At 35.2% G+C, this 16,301-nt stretch overlaps 2 protein-coding genes across 4 annotated transcripts in view; one reads left to right on the top strand and one right to left on the bottom strand.

The window, feature by feature from the left end:
* The window catches only part of FANCM (FA complementation group M), an 84,551-nt gene that overhangs the window by 7,815 nt on the left and 60,435 nt on the right, over positions 1–16,301 (bottom strand). The window lies entirely within an intron of this gene.
* The window catches only part of MIS18BP1 (MIS18 binding protein 1), a 59,437-nt gene that overhangs the window by 40,585 nt on the left and 2,551 nt on the right, over positions 1–16,301 (top strand). For 2 of the 3 annotated variants that reach the window (XM_059914169.1, XM_059914168.1), the window contains exons 10-13: positions 229–392; positions 6,293–6,453; positions 8,484–8,632; positions 13,416–13,503. In XM_059914169.1, coding sequence (XP_059770152.1) covers positions 229–392; positions 6,293–6,453; positions 8,484–8,632; positions 13,416–13,503 — 562 coding nt within the window. Of the gene's footprint in view, positions 1–228; positions 393–6,292; positions 6,454–8,483; positions 8,633–11,778; positions 12,115–13,415; positions 13,504–16,301 lie in introns of those variants that run through there. The other variant, XM_059914170.1, reaches the window with a different exon arrangement.

The raw sequence follows: 16,301 nt of genomic DNA, 5'->3' as shown, positions 1-16,301 counted from the left end.
ATAGAAGGCATCTACTAGATATGTACACTTACGTCTTTGTATTTTAAGCATTAGAGTAAGTTATTAAGTGGAGAGAATACTATCTTCTTCCTAAATAGTTATCTAGAATGATTTTGATAAAATTCCTTCAGCTCAGTAATTCTCCTTGATTTAGTGGTATGCCTTCAGAAGGTTATTTTTTTACTGAGTTGAATTTCTTGTTCTTTAACTGTTTTTGGTCTTCCATAGTGCTTTTGCATCTCTTCCAAAGCACAAACCTGGTTTCTGGTCAGAGGTGGCTATGGCTGTAGGTTCTCGATCTGCTGATGAATGCCAGAGGAAATACATGGAAGATCCCCGAGGAAAAAGATCTCAGAAACATGTCACCAAGAAAAAGCCAGTCAACCCCAAAGGTAACCTTCGTAAGAAATAGTTTTTTCCTAGTTCTCAGTATCGATTTCTTTATTTTGAATTTTATTTTATTTATTTTTTTATACAGCAGGTTATTATTAGTCATCCATTTTATACACATCAGTGTATACATGTCAATCCCAATCTCCCAATTCATCACACCACCACCCCCACCCGCCACTGCTTTCCCCCCTTGGTGTCCGTACATTTGTTCTCTACATCTGTGTCTCAATTTCTGCCCTGCAAACTGGTTCATCTGTACCATTTTTCTAAGTTCCACATATATGTGTTAATATGCGATATTTTTCTCTTTCTGACTTACTTCACTCTGTATGACAGCCTGTAGATTCATCCACATCTCTACAAATGACCCGATTTCGTTCCTTTTTATGGCTGAGTAATATCCATTGTATATATGTACCACATCTTCTTTAATCATTCGTCTGTCGAGGGGCATTTAGGTTGCTTCCATGACCTGGCTATTGTAAATAGTGCTGCAATGAACATTGGGGTGCATGTGTCTTTTTGAATTATGGTTTCCTCTGGGTATATGCCCAGTAGTGGGATTGCTGGGTCATGTGGTAATTCTATTTTTAGTTTTTTAAGGAACCTCCATACTGTTCTCCATAGCGGCTGTGTCAATTTACATTCCCACCAGCAGTGCATGAGGGTTCCCTTTTCTCCACACCCTCTCCAGCATTTGTTTGTAGATTTTCTGATGAGGCCCATTCTGACTGGTGTGAGGTAATACCTCATTGTAGTTTTGATTTGCATTTCTCTAATAATTAGTGATGTTGAGCAGCTTTTCATGTGCTTCTTGGCCATCTGTATGTCCTCTTTGGAGAAATGTCTGTTTAGGTCTTCTGCCCATTTTTTGATTGGGTTGTTTGTTTTTTAATATTGAGCTGCACAAGCTGTTTATGTATTTTGGAGATTAATCCTTTGTCCGTTGATTCATTTGCAAATATATTTCCCATTCTGAGGGTTCTCTTTTCGTCTTGTTTGTAGTTTCCTTTACTTAGCAAAAGCTTTTAAGTTTCATTAGGTCCCATTTGTTTATTTTTGTTTTTATTTCCATTACTCTAGGAGGTGGATCAAAAAACATCTTGCTGTGATTTATGTCAAAGAGTTTCATACTGTCTAGTCTTACATTTAGGTCTCTAATCTATTTTGAGTTTTTTTTTTGTGTATGGTGTTAGGTAGTGTTCTAATTTCATTCTTTTACATGTAGCTGTCCAGTTTTCCCAGCACCACTTATTAAAGAGGCTGTCTTTTCTCCATTGTATATCCTTTGCCTCCTTTGTCATAGATTAGTTGACCATAGGTGCATGGGTTTATCTCTGTGCTTTCTATCCTGTTCCATTGATCTGTATTTCTCTTTTTATGCCCCTACTGTATTGTCTTGATTACTGTAGCTTTGTAGTATAGTCTGAAGTCAGGGACTCTGATTCCTCCAGCTCCGTTTTTTTCCCTCAAGACTGCTTCGGCTATTGGGGATCTTTTGTGTCTCCATACAAATTTTAAGATTTTTTGTTGTAGTTCTGTGGAAAATGCCATTGGTAATTTGATAGGCATTGCACTGAATCTGTAGATTGCTTTGGGTAGTATAGTCATTTTCATAATATTGATTCTTCCAATCCAAGAACATGGTATATCTCTCCATCTGTTTGTATCATCTTTAATTTCTTTCATCAGTGTCTTATACTTTTCTGCATACAGGTCTTTTGTCTCCCTAACTAGGTTTATTCCTCGGTATTTTATTCTTTTTGTTGCAATAGTAATGGGAGTGTTTCCTTAATTTCTCTTTCAGATTTTTCATCATTAGTGTATGGGAATGCAAGAGATTTCTGTGCATTAATTTTGTATCCTGCAACTTTACCAAATTCATTGATTAGCTCTAGTAGTTTTCTGGTGGCATCTTTAGGATTCTCTAGGTATAGTATCATGTCATCTTCAAACAATGACCGTTTTACTTCTTCTTTTCCAATTTGTATTCCTTTTATTTCTTTTTCTTCTCTGATTGCCATGGCTAGGACTTCCAAAACTATGTTGAATAATAGTGGCGAGAGTGGACATCCTTGTCTCGTTCCTGATCTTAGAGGAAATGCTTTCAGTTTTTCACCATTGAGAATGATGTTTGCTGTGGGTTTGTCATATATGGCCTTTATTATGTTGAGGTAGTTTCCCTCTATGCCCACTTTCTGGAGAGTTTTTATCATAAATAGGTGTTGAATTTTGTCAAAAGCTTTTTTTCTGCATCTATTGAGGTCATACGGTTTTTATCCTTCAATTTGTTAATATGGTATATCACATTGATTGATTTGCGTATATTGAAGAATCCTTGCATCCCTGGGGTAAATCCCACTTGATCGTGGTGTATGATCCTTTTAATGTGTTGTTGGATTCTGTTTGCTAGTATTTTGTTGAGGATTTTTGCATCTATATTCATCAGTGATATTGGTCTGTAATTTTCTTTTTTTGTAGTATCTTTGTCTGGTTTTGGTATCAGGGTGATGGTGGCCTCATAGAATGAGTTTGGTAGTGTTCCTCCCTCTGCAATTTTTTGGAAGAGTTTGAGAAGGATGGGTGTTAGCTCTTCTCTAAATGTTTGATAGAATTCACCTGTGAAGCCATCTGGTCCTGGACTTCTGTTTGTTGGAAGATTTTTAATCACAGTTTCAATTTCATTACTTGTGATTGGTGTGTTCTTATTTTCTGTTTCTTCCTGGTTTAGTCTTAGAAGGTTATACCTTTCTAAGAATTTGTCCATTTCTTCCAGGTTGTCCATTTTATTGGCATAGAGTTGCTTGTAGTAGTCTCTTAGGATGCTTTATATTTCTGCGGTGTCTGTTGTAACTTCTCCTTTTTCATTTCTAATTTTATTGATTTGAGTCCTCTCCCTCTTTTTCTTGATGAAAAATGGTTAATGGCTAATGGTTTATCAATTTTGTTTATCTTCTCAAAGAACCAGCTTTTAGTTTTATTGATCATTGCTATTATTTTCTTTGTTTCTATTTCATTTATTTCTGCTCTGATCTTTATGATTTCTTTCCTTCTGCTAACTTTGGGTTTTGTTTGTTCTTCTTTCTCTAGTTCCTTTAGGTGTAAGGTTAGATTGTTTATTTGAGATTTTTCTTGTTTCTTCAGGTAGGCTTGTATAGCTATAAACTTCCTTCTTAGAACTGCTTTTGCTGCATCCCATAGGTGTTGGATTATCGTGTTTTCATTATCATTTGTCTCTAGGTATTTTTTGATTTCCTCTTTGATTTCTTCAGTGATCTCTTGGTTATTTAGTACCGTATTGTTTAGCCTCCATGTGTTTGTGCTTTTCACATTTTTTTCCCTGTAATTCATTTCTAATCTCATAGCGTTGTGGTCAGAAAAGATGCTTGATATGCTTTCAGTTTTCTTAAATTTACTGAGGCTTGATTTGTGACCCAAGATGTGATCTATCCTGGAGAATGTTCCGTGCGCACTTGAGAAGAAAGTGTAATCTGCTGTTTCTGGATGGAATGTCCTATAAATATCAATTAAATCTATCTGGTCTATTGTGTCATTTAAAGCTTCTGTTTCCTTATTTATTTTCATTTTAGATGATCTGTCCATTGGTGTAAGTGAGGTGTTAAAGTCCCCCACTATTATTGTGTTACTGTCGATTTCCTCTTTTAAAGCTGTTAGCAGTTGCCTTATGTATTGAGGCGCTCCTATGTTGGGTGCATATATATTTATAATTGTTATATCTTCTTCTTGGATTGATCCCTTGATGATTATGTAGTGTCCTTCCTTGTCTCTTGTAACATTCTTTGTTTTAAAGTCTATTTTGTCTGATATGAGTATTGCTACTCCAGCTTTCTTTTGATTTCCATTTGCATGGAATATCTTTTTCCATCCCCTCACTTTCAGTCTGAATGTGTCCCTTGGTCTGAAGTGGGTCTCTTGTAGACAGCATATAGATGGGTCTTGGTTTTGAATCCATTCAGCAAGCTTGTGTCTTTTGGTTGGAGCATTTAATCCATTCACGTTTAAGGTAATTATTGATATGTATGTTCCTATGACCATTTTCTTAATTGTTTTGGGTTTGTTTTTGTAGGTCCTTTTCTTCTCTTGTGTTTCCCACTTAGAGAAGTTCCTTTAGCATTTGTTGTAGAGCTGGTTTGGTGGTGCTGAATTCTTTTAGCTTTTGCTTGTCTGTAAAGTTTTTGATTTCTCCATCGAATCTGAATGAGATCCCTGCCAGGTAGAGTAATCTTGGGTTGTATGTTCTTCCCTTTCATCACTTTAATTTAAGTATATCATGCCACTCCCTTCTGGCTTGTAGAGTTTCTGCTGAGAAATCAGCTGTTAACCTTATGGGAGTTCCCTTGTATGTTATTTGTCACTTTTCCCTTGCTGATTTCAATAATTTTTCTTTGTCTTAAATTTTTGCCAATTTGATTACTATGTGTCTCAGTGTGTTTCTCCTTGGGTTTATCCTGTATGGGACTCTCTGCCCTTCCTGGACTTGGGTGGCTATTTCCTTTCCCATGTTAGGGAAGTTTTCGACTATAATCTCTTCAAATATTTTCTCGGGTCCTTTCTCTCTTCTCCTTCTGGGACCCCTATAATGCAAATGTTGTGTTTAATGTTGTCCCAGAGGTCTCTTAGGCTGTCTTCATTTCTTTTCATTCTTTTTTCTTTATTCTGTTCCACAGCAGTGAATTCCACCATTCTGTCTGCCAGGTCACTTATCCGTTCTTCTGCCTCAGTTATTCTGCTATTGATTCCTTCTAGTGTATTTTTCATTTCAGTTATTGTGTTGTTCATCTCTGTTTGTTTGTTCTTTAATTCTTCTAGATCTTTGTTAAACATTTCTTGCATCTTCTACATCTTTGCCTCCATTCTTTTTCCGAGGTCCTGGATCATCTTCACTATCGTTTTTCTGAATTCTTTTTCTGGAAGGTTGCCTATCTCCACTTCATTTAGTTGTTTTTCTAAGGTTTTATCTTGTTCCTTCATCTGGTACATAGCCCTCTGCCTTTTCATCTTGTCTATCTTTCTGTGAATGTGGTTTTTGTTCTACAGGCTGTAGGATTGTAGTTCTTCTTGCTTCTGCTGTCTGCCCTCTGGTGGATGAGGCTATCTAAAAGGCTTGTGCAAGTTTCCTGATCAGTACTGATTTCTGATCACTCATTAGATGTATTTTCTATTTATCAATGTGTTTTATTATAGGTATTTTTTGTTTTTGTTTTTAAAATTTTAAAGCTAGGAAGAACTCCAAGGATCATTTGTTTAATTTTTAAGTCTAACCTAGCTACTTACTTACATCAATAGTAGCCTTAGCAGAATTGTGCTTTGAGTTTTTTCTAGGAAATCTGCAGTTGGATCCAGAGATTTCAATAACTGGATTATTGTTCTAAGGGTCTAAGTTAATTTGAGGCCACTTGGGTAGGGCCCCCTAGTAATTCATAAGAAAATTCAGAATAAGTTTAGTTTTTATAGTTCCCAGGAGTACACACTCCTGGCCAGGGTTTCTGCCAGAGAAGTCCTGTACCAGGCTTTAGGGAATATTCAGTATCCCTGTCCTAATTCAATAAGGTTTATATTTTAGCAAAATCAATAAGTTAGGTAGTCAGCAAGAGAAGTGTGAGAGGTAACCTCTCTCACAGGTAAAGAACCTTTTCAACCTCACGCTACCTAATCCTAATGTAATTTCTTCCTGAGTAGTCTTGTAATCTAATCACATTGTGCAGATCCCAGTGTAGAAAGAATCATTTGTTGTATCGGAGGCTTGGAAATATTAACAACAGAGGCTGAGTTTATTTAATGTGAATACACAATTCAGAATTTACAAAGGCTTTTCACTTTATAGAGCAGTTACTATAAATGACTAAATCCTTATCAAAATGTTTTGCTGACTCTTAAGGCAAGATCAGTGATTCTGATAAGAAGCAGACTATTAAGATAACTGCCAAAGTGGGAACTCTTAAAAGGAAGCAGCAGATGAGGGATTTTCTGGAACAGTTGCCAAAGGATGACCATGATGATTTTTTCAGTACAACACCTTTGCAGCATCAAAGAGTACTGGTAAGCATCTTAAATGTATGAAATCATTGTTTTCTTTATATTGACTTTTGTATCTTTCATTTTATGTATGGTTAGTGTTCATCCCTAATATTTAGGCCAAGGATTGATAGCCCTCACTGATATGCCACAGTATAGTATAGTAAAGTATAGTATAGTATAAGAAGCAGTCTGATGCCATTCTCATCAGTGGCCAGAGTCTCCCCTTCAGTGGGGTTCAGAAGTAATGGTTGTAGAACCAAATAGAAAATCCAGAGATAGACCAAACATATATATTTAAAATTCATATGCAGTGAGGCAAACTTAAAAAGGGGGGTGATAAGAAAAGATTATTACCTACTGCATAGTAAATTGGGAGGAGGGATTAAGTGACAGCATAAGATTGACAGATTTGAATGTATACAAGAATTTTTGTAGTATGAAAAATCACAAAACTAAAAACTTCAGTGACTGGGATAAAATATTTGCAACAGATAAAGACAATAATATGTATAATATGAAGAACTCATTCAGATATTACTGGAATAATAAAAAGTATCAAGCTCACAGGAAAAAACAGGCAAGAAAAAATTCAAAAGGCTGAATGAACACTTAGGGTCATTTTAACTAGCTATCAAAGGAAAACAAAGTAAATTATATGTATACCTTCTAAATTACAGAATCTTTTAAAAAAATAAGTTAAAATATTCACTAACAAAAAGCAGTAGGCATGTTGATATAGTCATATGTCAGTGTATACATAATTTAATCTTACCTTTTGGAAAGCATTATGGCAATATATGAGAGCCATAAAGATTATATCTATTCATGGGAGTTTATCCTAAGAAATTCAAAAGAAGGCAAAAATCTTCACAAAGATACTCCTTGTACGTTTATCTTCACAGCAAAAAACTGGAAACAATCTATATATCCAGTAAGGATGTACTTCATAAACACAGTTAAATATAGTGCAAATATTAAGTGCAAATCTGAGACTTTCTAGACTCTAAATATAAATGTTAAGAATATTAAGATTAAAGTAATGCAAAAATGGATGGATATAGACAACTGGACTTTTAAGCATAAAAACTGAGATTTGTTTTAGTGAGCTACACTTAAGGGTAATTTTTTTCATCTACCCATTTCACAATGTTGTTAAATCATCTCCAATTTTAAAAGGCTACACAGTGCTTTAAGAATTTAGTAATAACATCGTTATCTGGGCTCTCTTTTTGCCTACACAGGTTATGAAGGGAAGTATTTTAAGGGAGCCATCTGAGACTCTTACTGTGTTCTCTGCACAAAAACCATGGTCCTTTAGGCATTGTACCCTTTATATTATCCCCCCATCATTTCAGGTTCTATATATGTTTTGGCCTAAATGCAACAGTAGCAACATTTTAAAAGCAAGAGAAATAGAAAGCAGTGAATTAGTTCATTTTCTGTGGCAGAAGTCCACTTTTTCTAAGGTTTTAATATAAAGGTAAGTAAAATCTTAATTAAGGATTGAATTGCTGTTTATTGGAAATATATGCACACAAAAAGTTTAATACTGCTTGAGTGTCTATTTAGTACCAAGCATAATAGTAAATCAATTACAGTTTCGTTTTGTTCTGTCTACACAGAGGTCAGCATACTTGGTGCATAGGCCAAATCTGGCATATCACCTTTTTTTGTAAATAATATTTTATTGTAACACAGACATGTTAGCTATGGCTGCTTTCCTGCTTCAACAGCAGAGTTGAGTAGTTGGAATAGAGACTGTATGGACCACAAAACCTAAAATATTTTCTATCTGACTCTTTACGGAAAACATTTGCTGATCCCAGTCTACACAGTGCTAGAAATGTGTGTCCATTATCTCTGTTTTACACAACAGAAACTAAGTTTTTTAGAGGCCAAGTCTCTGTTCTCTACCTACTAATATTTTTAGTTACTCAGTTGTGAAATTATAAGACAGAAAACAACTTATCATCCCCCCAAAAAAACAATTTGTGATAATGAGGAATTCCGTTTTTAGGAGTGCCTGTCAGTAATATATATTTGCTTTCTAGTTACCAAGTTTCCGGGACAGTCAAGAAGAGGATGATGTTCTGCCAAATATGGACAGAAATCCAACAAGTCCATCATCGGTAATCTTTCCACTGGCAAAAACTCCTCAGTGTCAGCATGTCAGTCCTGGCATGCTAGCCTCTATAAATAGGTAAGTATTTGTGCATATGATACTGTAATTCTCTGCATCAACTTTTAACATTCCATGACTTGAAGAGAGTAGATGTCAGTAATGAAAGGAGGCATCATTATTTTTAAAAAATCATGAAAGAATAGTTCCTAGAAGTCAAGGATGGACAGTTTCCACAAGGAGGGGTGTTATTCAATAGGGTCAGTACACAAGTGACACTTTACATTAGGATAAATTCCAAATGGGTCAAAGTTTTGCCTGTAAAGAATTAAACTATAAAATATACCTTAAAAACACCTTAGAGAATTATTTTATAACCTCAGAAGAACCAGAAGCCACTAACAAAAAGTATGATAAAGTCAACCATACAGAAAATAAAACATTTTACCTGGTACCAACCACCATAAACAATCAAAAGACAAATGACAGTCTGAGGAAAGAATTTGTGGGACTCATCACAGGAAAAAGGCTAATTTCCCTGTTATAACACTCCTACAAATAAACAAGAAAAGGAAAGCCATTCTCATGCATTCCTAGTGAGAAGGTAAATTAGTTCAGTCTCTGCAGGCAGTAATTTGTTGATACCTATCAAAATTATAAATGCATATGCTCTTTGACTTAGCAGTCCTACTTCGAGAATTGTTAGTGTACAACTAATTCATTGCAGTATTGCTTATAATGACAAAAGACTGGAAACAAATGTCCATCAATTAGGGACTAATCAAATAAATTCTGATACATTATGTAGCCATAGAAATTAATGAAGAAATTCTTTATGTACTTATGGTAAAATGTCCAAGGTATATTAAATGCAAAAAGTTACATGTGGTTAATTATGTGTTACCATTTGTGTAAATCGGGACTGCGTGTGTGTATATACTTGTGATTGCTTTTATGTGATTAAATATAAAACATAATTGCTTTTATGTGATTAAATATGTTGCTTTTATGTGATTAAAATCACGTAATTGCTTTTATGTGATTAAATATCTCTGAAGGGATACATAAGCAACTGAAAACATTGGTGATCCTTAGGGAGAAGAACTAAGATAGCTTGGGACAAATAAGAGGAAGACTTTTTTGAATTTTACACGATTTGAATATAAGCATTATTTTGAAATATAAATAAATAAAATTAAGAAAACATATGGGTGGCCAACAGTCATATAACAGAGAAAAAAATGGAAAATGGTAAAAATGAGGCCTGAAAATAGGCTATTCATTTGGCAATTAAGCAGGCCAGTGCTGATCTTAAGAGCAATTTCCATGGGGTGTGAGAGATAGACGCCAGATGATCATGACTGAAAAAAAAAAAGCACTTAGTACTCTCATGAAGCTTCGTGAAATTTTAATTTGCATTTATTCAGCAAAAACATAATTTTTCCCTAGCAATCCACAAATTATTTTTAATTTAGTATTTAGTGCAGGTGAAAGTATATTGAGCATATAATATTTTTAATTTTTTAAAATTTATTTTATTAAAGTATAGTTGATTTACAATGTTAATTTCTGCTGTACAGCAAAGTGATTCAGTTATACATATATATATTCTTTTTCACATTCTTTTCCATTATGGTTTATCACAGGATATTGAATATAGTTCCCGGTGCTATACAGTAGGGCTTTGTTGTTTATCCATTCTATATATAATAGTTTGCATCTGCTAATCCCAAACTCCCAATCCATCCCTCCCGCACCCCCTCTCCCCTTTGGCAACCACAAGTCTATTCTCTATGTCTGTGAGTCTGTTTCTGTTTGGTAGATAGGTTCATTTGTGTCATATTTTAGATTCCACATATAAGTGATATCATATGGTATTTGTCTTTCTCTTTCTGACTTAACTCCACTCTGTATGACAGTCTCTAGGTCCATCCATATTGCTGCAAATGGCATTATTTCATTCTTTTTCATGGCTGAGTAGTATTCCATTGTGTATATGCACCATATCTTCTTTATCATTCATCTGTCGATGGACATTTAGGTTGCTTCCATGTCTTGGCTATTGTGAATAATGCTGCTATGAACACAGGGGTGCATGTTATCTTTTTGAATTATAGTTTTGTCTGGATATATGCCCAGGAGTGGGATTGCTGGATCATATGGCAACTCTATTTTTAGTTTCTTGAGGAACCTCCATACTGTTCTCCATAGTGGCTGCACCAGTTTACATTCCCACCAACAGTGCAAGAGGGTTCCCTTTTCTCCAAACCCTCTCCAGCATTTATTGTTTGTAGGTTCTTTGATGATGGCCATTCCGACTGGTGTGAGGTGATACCTCATTGTAGTTTTGATTTGCATTTCTCTAATAATTAGTGATGTTGAACATCTTTTCATGTGTTTGTTGGCCATGTATATGTCTTCTTTGGAGAAATGTCTATTTAGGTCTTCTGCCCATTTTTCGATTGGGTTGTTTGCTTTTTTGTGGTTGAGTTGTATGAGCTGTTTGTGTATTTTGGAAATTAAGCCCTTGTTGGTCACATCATTTGCAAATATTTTCTCCCAGTCTGTAGGCTGTCTTCGTTTTGTTTATGGTTCCCTTTGCTATACAAAAGCTTGGAAGTTTGATTAGGTCCCATCTATTTATTTTTGGCTTTTATTTCTGTTGTTTTGGGAGACTGATCTAAGAAAACATTGGTATCATTTATGTCAGAGAATGTTTTTGCCTATGTTCTCTTCTAGGAGTTTTATGGTGTCATGTCTTATATTTAAGAGTTTAAGCCATATTAAGTTTATTTTTGTGTATGGTGTGAGGGTGTGTTCTAACTTCACTGATTTACATGTAGCTGTCCAACTTTCTCAACACCACTTGCTGAAGAGACTTTTTACCATTGTATATTCTTGCCTCCTTTGTCGAAGATTAATTGACCAGAGGTGTGTGGGTTTATTTCTGGGGAGCATATAATTTTGGACAAAGTTTTTGGTAAGCATTTTGGCCAAATCATTAGCTTTAAAATAGTCATCCCTTTGGCCCTTGAATTTTATTTCTGAGGAAATGTGAGGTTTGGGCAAGTATGTATGCATATTTGTATGAACAAAGATGTTCACCACAAAACAATACTGAAAATTTGGAAATGACCTAACTGTCCAACAATAAGGAAAGTCAAGAAATTAGGATTTGTCGGACTTCCCTGGTGGCACAGTGGTTAAGAATCCGCCTGCCATTGCAGGGAACACAGGTTCGAGCCCTGATCCGGGAAGATCCCACATGCCGTGGAGCGACTAAGCCTGTGTGCCACAACTACTGAGCCCACGCTCTAGAGCCCGCGAGCTGCAACTACTGAGCCCATGTGCCACAACTACTGAAGTCCACGTGCCTGGAGCCCCTGCTCCGCAACAGGCGAAGCCACTGCAATGAGAAGCCCACGCACCCCAACGAAAAGTAGCCCCCACTCACCACAACTAGAGAAAGCCCGCATGCAGCAACGAAGACCCAACGCAGCCAAAAATAAAAAATAAAATACATTTTTTAAAAAAAGAAATTAGGATTTGTCCATATAATAGAATAATATATAACAATTTAAAATGATGCCTTCAAGAATTTTTAATGACATAATGTTCAGTGGATAATTTTTAAAAGCTAAGAAATAAAATTACATACAGTATGATCCCAGTTTACATAACATGTATTCATAAGAGAAAGGAAATTTCTTGACCAAAAACATCACCAGCCATTATCTCTATATTGTAGAATTACACTGATACGGGTTGTGATGTTACTTTTTTATATGTATCACTTTTACAGTTAAGGAAAATGGCTTTTTTTTTCTTATAGAGCATATGATGGGCTCATTTATATCAAGAGTTTCCTAAATGAGTTTCCTAGACCTCTTCAATCTCTTGACTTCACCAACTCTAGCAGTTAGTTTCCTTTTCATAAAAATATTAAGTAACAAAACAGTTTTTTTTATTAATCCCAAAGTCTCTGGTTTGTTCAGGACAACAGACTCATGAGGTGCTGATCCTGAACCACTGGCTAGGCTTATTCACTTGCTATTCAGCAGAGTTTGTGGTTCACATTAATATCTTAATATGTCACACATTTACACATTTCTACACGTCATACCTGTAAGGTTGCTCCCAAATAGTCATAAAGGAAAGGATAGTCAATCATACAGGATCTTGAAGCCAAAAGAGAGAATTAGAATTAGTGTTCAGCTGGATTTACTGTCATAAGTAATTGTTGAGGAAATTGAGAACAACATTCCATGTGGCTTCAGTTTTCATCTGTAAATTATGAGTCAAGCTTATTTGCAGAGAATGAGAAGGGAGAGAGGTAAGGTAAAAAGAAATGAAAAAAAAGTCTTAGTTGGTATGGGGGATATAAGAAAGATGTAACTATGTAGAAATAAAAGGCTTATGAGCTGAACTGAAGACTAAACACAGTTGGAAGCCATAAATTAATTGAGGGCTTTCATTGCCAGACTTATCCTTAAAATGATCAACTTTTAAGATTCAATCTGGAGAGGGAAGGAAGACATGAATAAGAGAAAGGAGTGAAAGGTATAACAAAAGCGAATCAAGGGACAAGAAGTCTCTGAGTTTTAGAAAAGACAGGCAGCAAGATAGAGATTGGAAAGAGCACAAATGGGACAAAAGACAATGGGTAAACCATCATTTCCCAAAACAGTCTTAGATTGAAGCATTTTGTCTGTTTCCATCGGTACATGATTGCCTTTTTAAAAATGGAAAAGAAAATGTACTTTTTAAATATTGAAACATTTTAAATTCATTTTGTCAGTTGCTGTTCAACTTGTGGATAAAAGTATAGTAGTTAATGTTGACTTGTTATTTTATATTTAAACAGGGCTGACTGTGATAAATATGTTTTTCGTATGCAAAAACCCCATAAAAGTAAAGGTGGCACTGTCTGGGGCAATATCAAGAAAAAAACAGTAAGTATTTTTATTCACCATTCATTTATTCAACACATACCTATTGAACAACTATAATATATGGCAAATTGTTGGAGTTATAAGTTATATAACAGTCCCTGCCTTCAAGTTGCTTACAGCCTAATACAAGTAAATTATGAGGCTATGAGTGAGGTAAGTACATAAGTGCTGTAGGATTACAGATGGCAGCTCAGACTGAAGCATTTGAGCAAGGTAAGAATTTTCATTTGAGGGGTCAGGCAGAGTGGAAAGAACACATATAGGTTAGAGACATTTCACACAAATTGATTGAGTTGTGATTGTCATAGAATAAGAAATTTCATTAAATCCTCTGCAGATTCAAAATGGTTTCAAATTTTTTCAGATTCAGCTACTTGATTTTATGTATGTGTGTATGTCAATAACAGAAAAAATTTTAACTCAAAATTGCCGTACAGTGATCTGTATCCCTTTGAGAAAAGATTAGGAGAATCCTCTTGAATTAATTTTTAAATTTTTAATTTCAGATTTTAATCTGAATAATTTATATCCAGATAAAACTATAAGTATTCTGGAAAAGCTAATTCACTTCAAATTTCCTCAAAGTAAATAGCCATTCTTAGAGAATGATAATCTCTGGATGGAGGTAAAATGGGAGACTACCTTATTGCCTGAGGGTATATTCCTTCTGACCAGGTTATGGCCATCTTTCTCCCTCACCCATTCTGAAATATTTATATTGCACACCTGCTAGAGTATAGTTCCTCTCAGAGAGTCTCTAAACTTAACATTAAGATTACCTAATCAGACCTAATCTTTGTAGGCTTTATTTGTCCACAGGAAATGGTATATGCCTCTGGGAACCCTGGTTTCAAGTCAGCCTGGAGACTAAATTCTTCAAAAGAAACCTCTACTCCATAATTGAAGGTGTGGGTAGATGCCCTCTCAGTGTTTCTCAGATTTTCTTTTTCCAGTCCATTCCTTACAAGAATGAAATTTTGGTTTCATTTGTAGCCAGTGAGTGTGTGAGGATAGAAAGAGCAAAGGATTTAGTATTAAAACTTCTGATTTCAGGGTCTGACTCCATACCAGCTTTATGACAAGGCAAGCTACTTGAGCTTTCTAATCTCATTTTATTCATATGTGGTATGAAGTGGGGATCATGATGATATTGTATCATTTAGGATCTCTGTTGCCTTACTGATTTTCTGTCTCGAAGATATGTCCATTGATGTGAGTGAGGTGTTAAAAGTCTCCTACTATTATTGTATTCCCATCAGTTTCTCTCTTTATATCTGTTATTATTTGTTTTATGTCTCTGGGTGCTTCTATATTGGGTGCATATATATTGACAAGTGTAATATCCTCTTCTTGTATTGATCCTTTTATCATTTTATAGTGTCCTTCTTTATCTTTCTTTATAGCCTTTGTTTTAAAGTCTGTTTTGTCTGATAATGAGTATTGCGGCCTCTGCTTTCTTCTCATTCCCGTTTCCATGAAATATCTTTTTCCATCCCCTCGCTTTCAATCTATGCGTGTTCTTTGCCCTAAAGTGGGTCTCTCTGTAGGCAGCATATTGTAGGTCCTTGTTTTTTTATCCGATCTGCCACTCTGTGTCTTTTTATTGGAACATTTAGTGCATTGACATTTAAGGTAATTATTGATAGGTATGAATTTACTGCCGTTTAAACCTTGTTTTCCCATTGATTTTATATTTCTTCTTTGTCCCTTTTTCTTTTTGTTTTTCCTTTTGCAGTTTGATGGTTTTCTTTATCCTTGTGTTCTTTTTGGTTTTTGTGCATCTATTGTATGTTTTTGATTTGTGGTTACTCTGTTTTTCAAGTATGTTAACCCCTTCCTATATCTACTTGCTTTAGACTGGTAGTCATATAGGCTCAAACACATTCTAGAAAAAAAAATGTACATTTTCTTACTCTCCTCCCCTGCATTTTTATGATTTTGATGTCCTCTTTTACATCTTCATGTTCATCCTTTTGCTGTTCATTGTGGTTATCATCGCTTTCACAGAAATTTTTTGATTTTTTTTTTTTTAATCTGTGTCCTGGCTTATTTAATTGATTTACTTTCCAATTGTGATTTTCTCTTTCCTATAGATTCTTGCTTCTTTTCTATTTAGAGAAGACCTTTTAATATTTCCTTTAGGATAGGTTTAGTATTGCTGTACTCTTAGTTTTTGCTTGTCTGAGCAATTCTTTATCTCTCCTTCTATTCTAAATGATAATCTTGCTGGGTAGAATATCCTAGGTTGCAGGTTTTTCCCTTTCAGGACTTTATATCCTGCCATTGCCTTCTGGCCTGCAATGTTTATGTAGAGAAATCAGCTGATTGCCTTATGAGGGTTTCCTTATAATTAAATCTTTGTTTTTTTCTTGCTGCCTTTAGAATCCTCTCTTTAACTTTTGCCATTTTAATCATGTCTTGGTGTAGGTCTGTTTGGGTTCATCTTGTTTGGGACCCTGTGTGCTTCCTGTACCTGGATATCTGTTTCCTTCTTTAGGTTTGGGAAGTTTTCAACCATAATTTCTTCAGATACATTTTCAATCCCCTTTTTTCTTTCTTCTCCTTCTGGGATCCCTATTATGTGTAGATTGGCATGCTTTATATTATCCCATAGGTCTCTTCTGTTGGTTTCATTTTTTTTTTCATTTGGCTCTCTGCTGTTCTAATTGGATGATTTCTCTTATTCTTTCAGATCACTTCTTTATTCCTCTGCATTATTCATTCTGCTATTCATTGCCTTTAGCTCAGCTTTCGTCTCGGCAAATAAGTTTTCCAATTCTTCTTAGTTCCTCTTTATA

The sequence above is a fragment of the Balaenoptera ricei genome, chromosome 2 (genome assembly GCF_028023285.1).
Source record: "Balaenoptera ricei isolate mBalRic1 chromosome 2, mBalRic1.hap2, whole genome shotgun sequence".
In the NCBI taxonomy this organism is placed as follows: Eukaryota; Metazoa; Chordata; class Mammalia; order Artiodactyla; family Balaenopteridae; genus Balaenoptera; species Balaenoptera ricei.
This window is presented reverse-complemented; position numbering and strand designations above follow the sequence as displayed.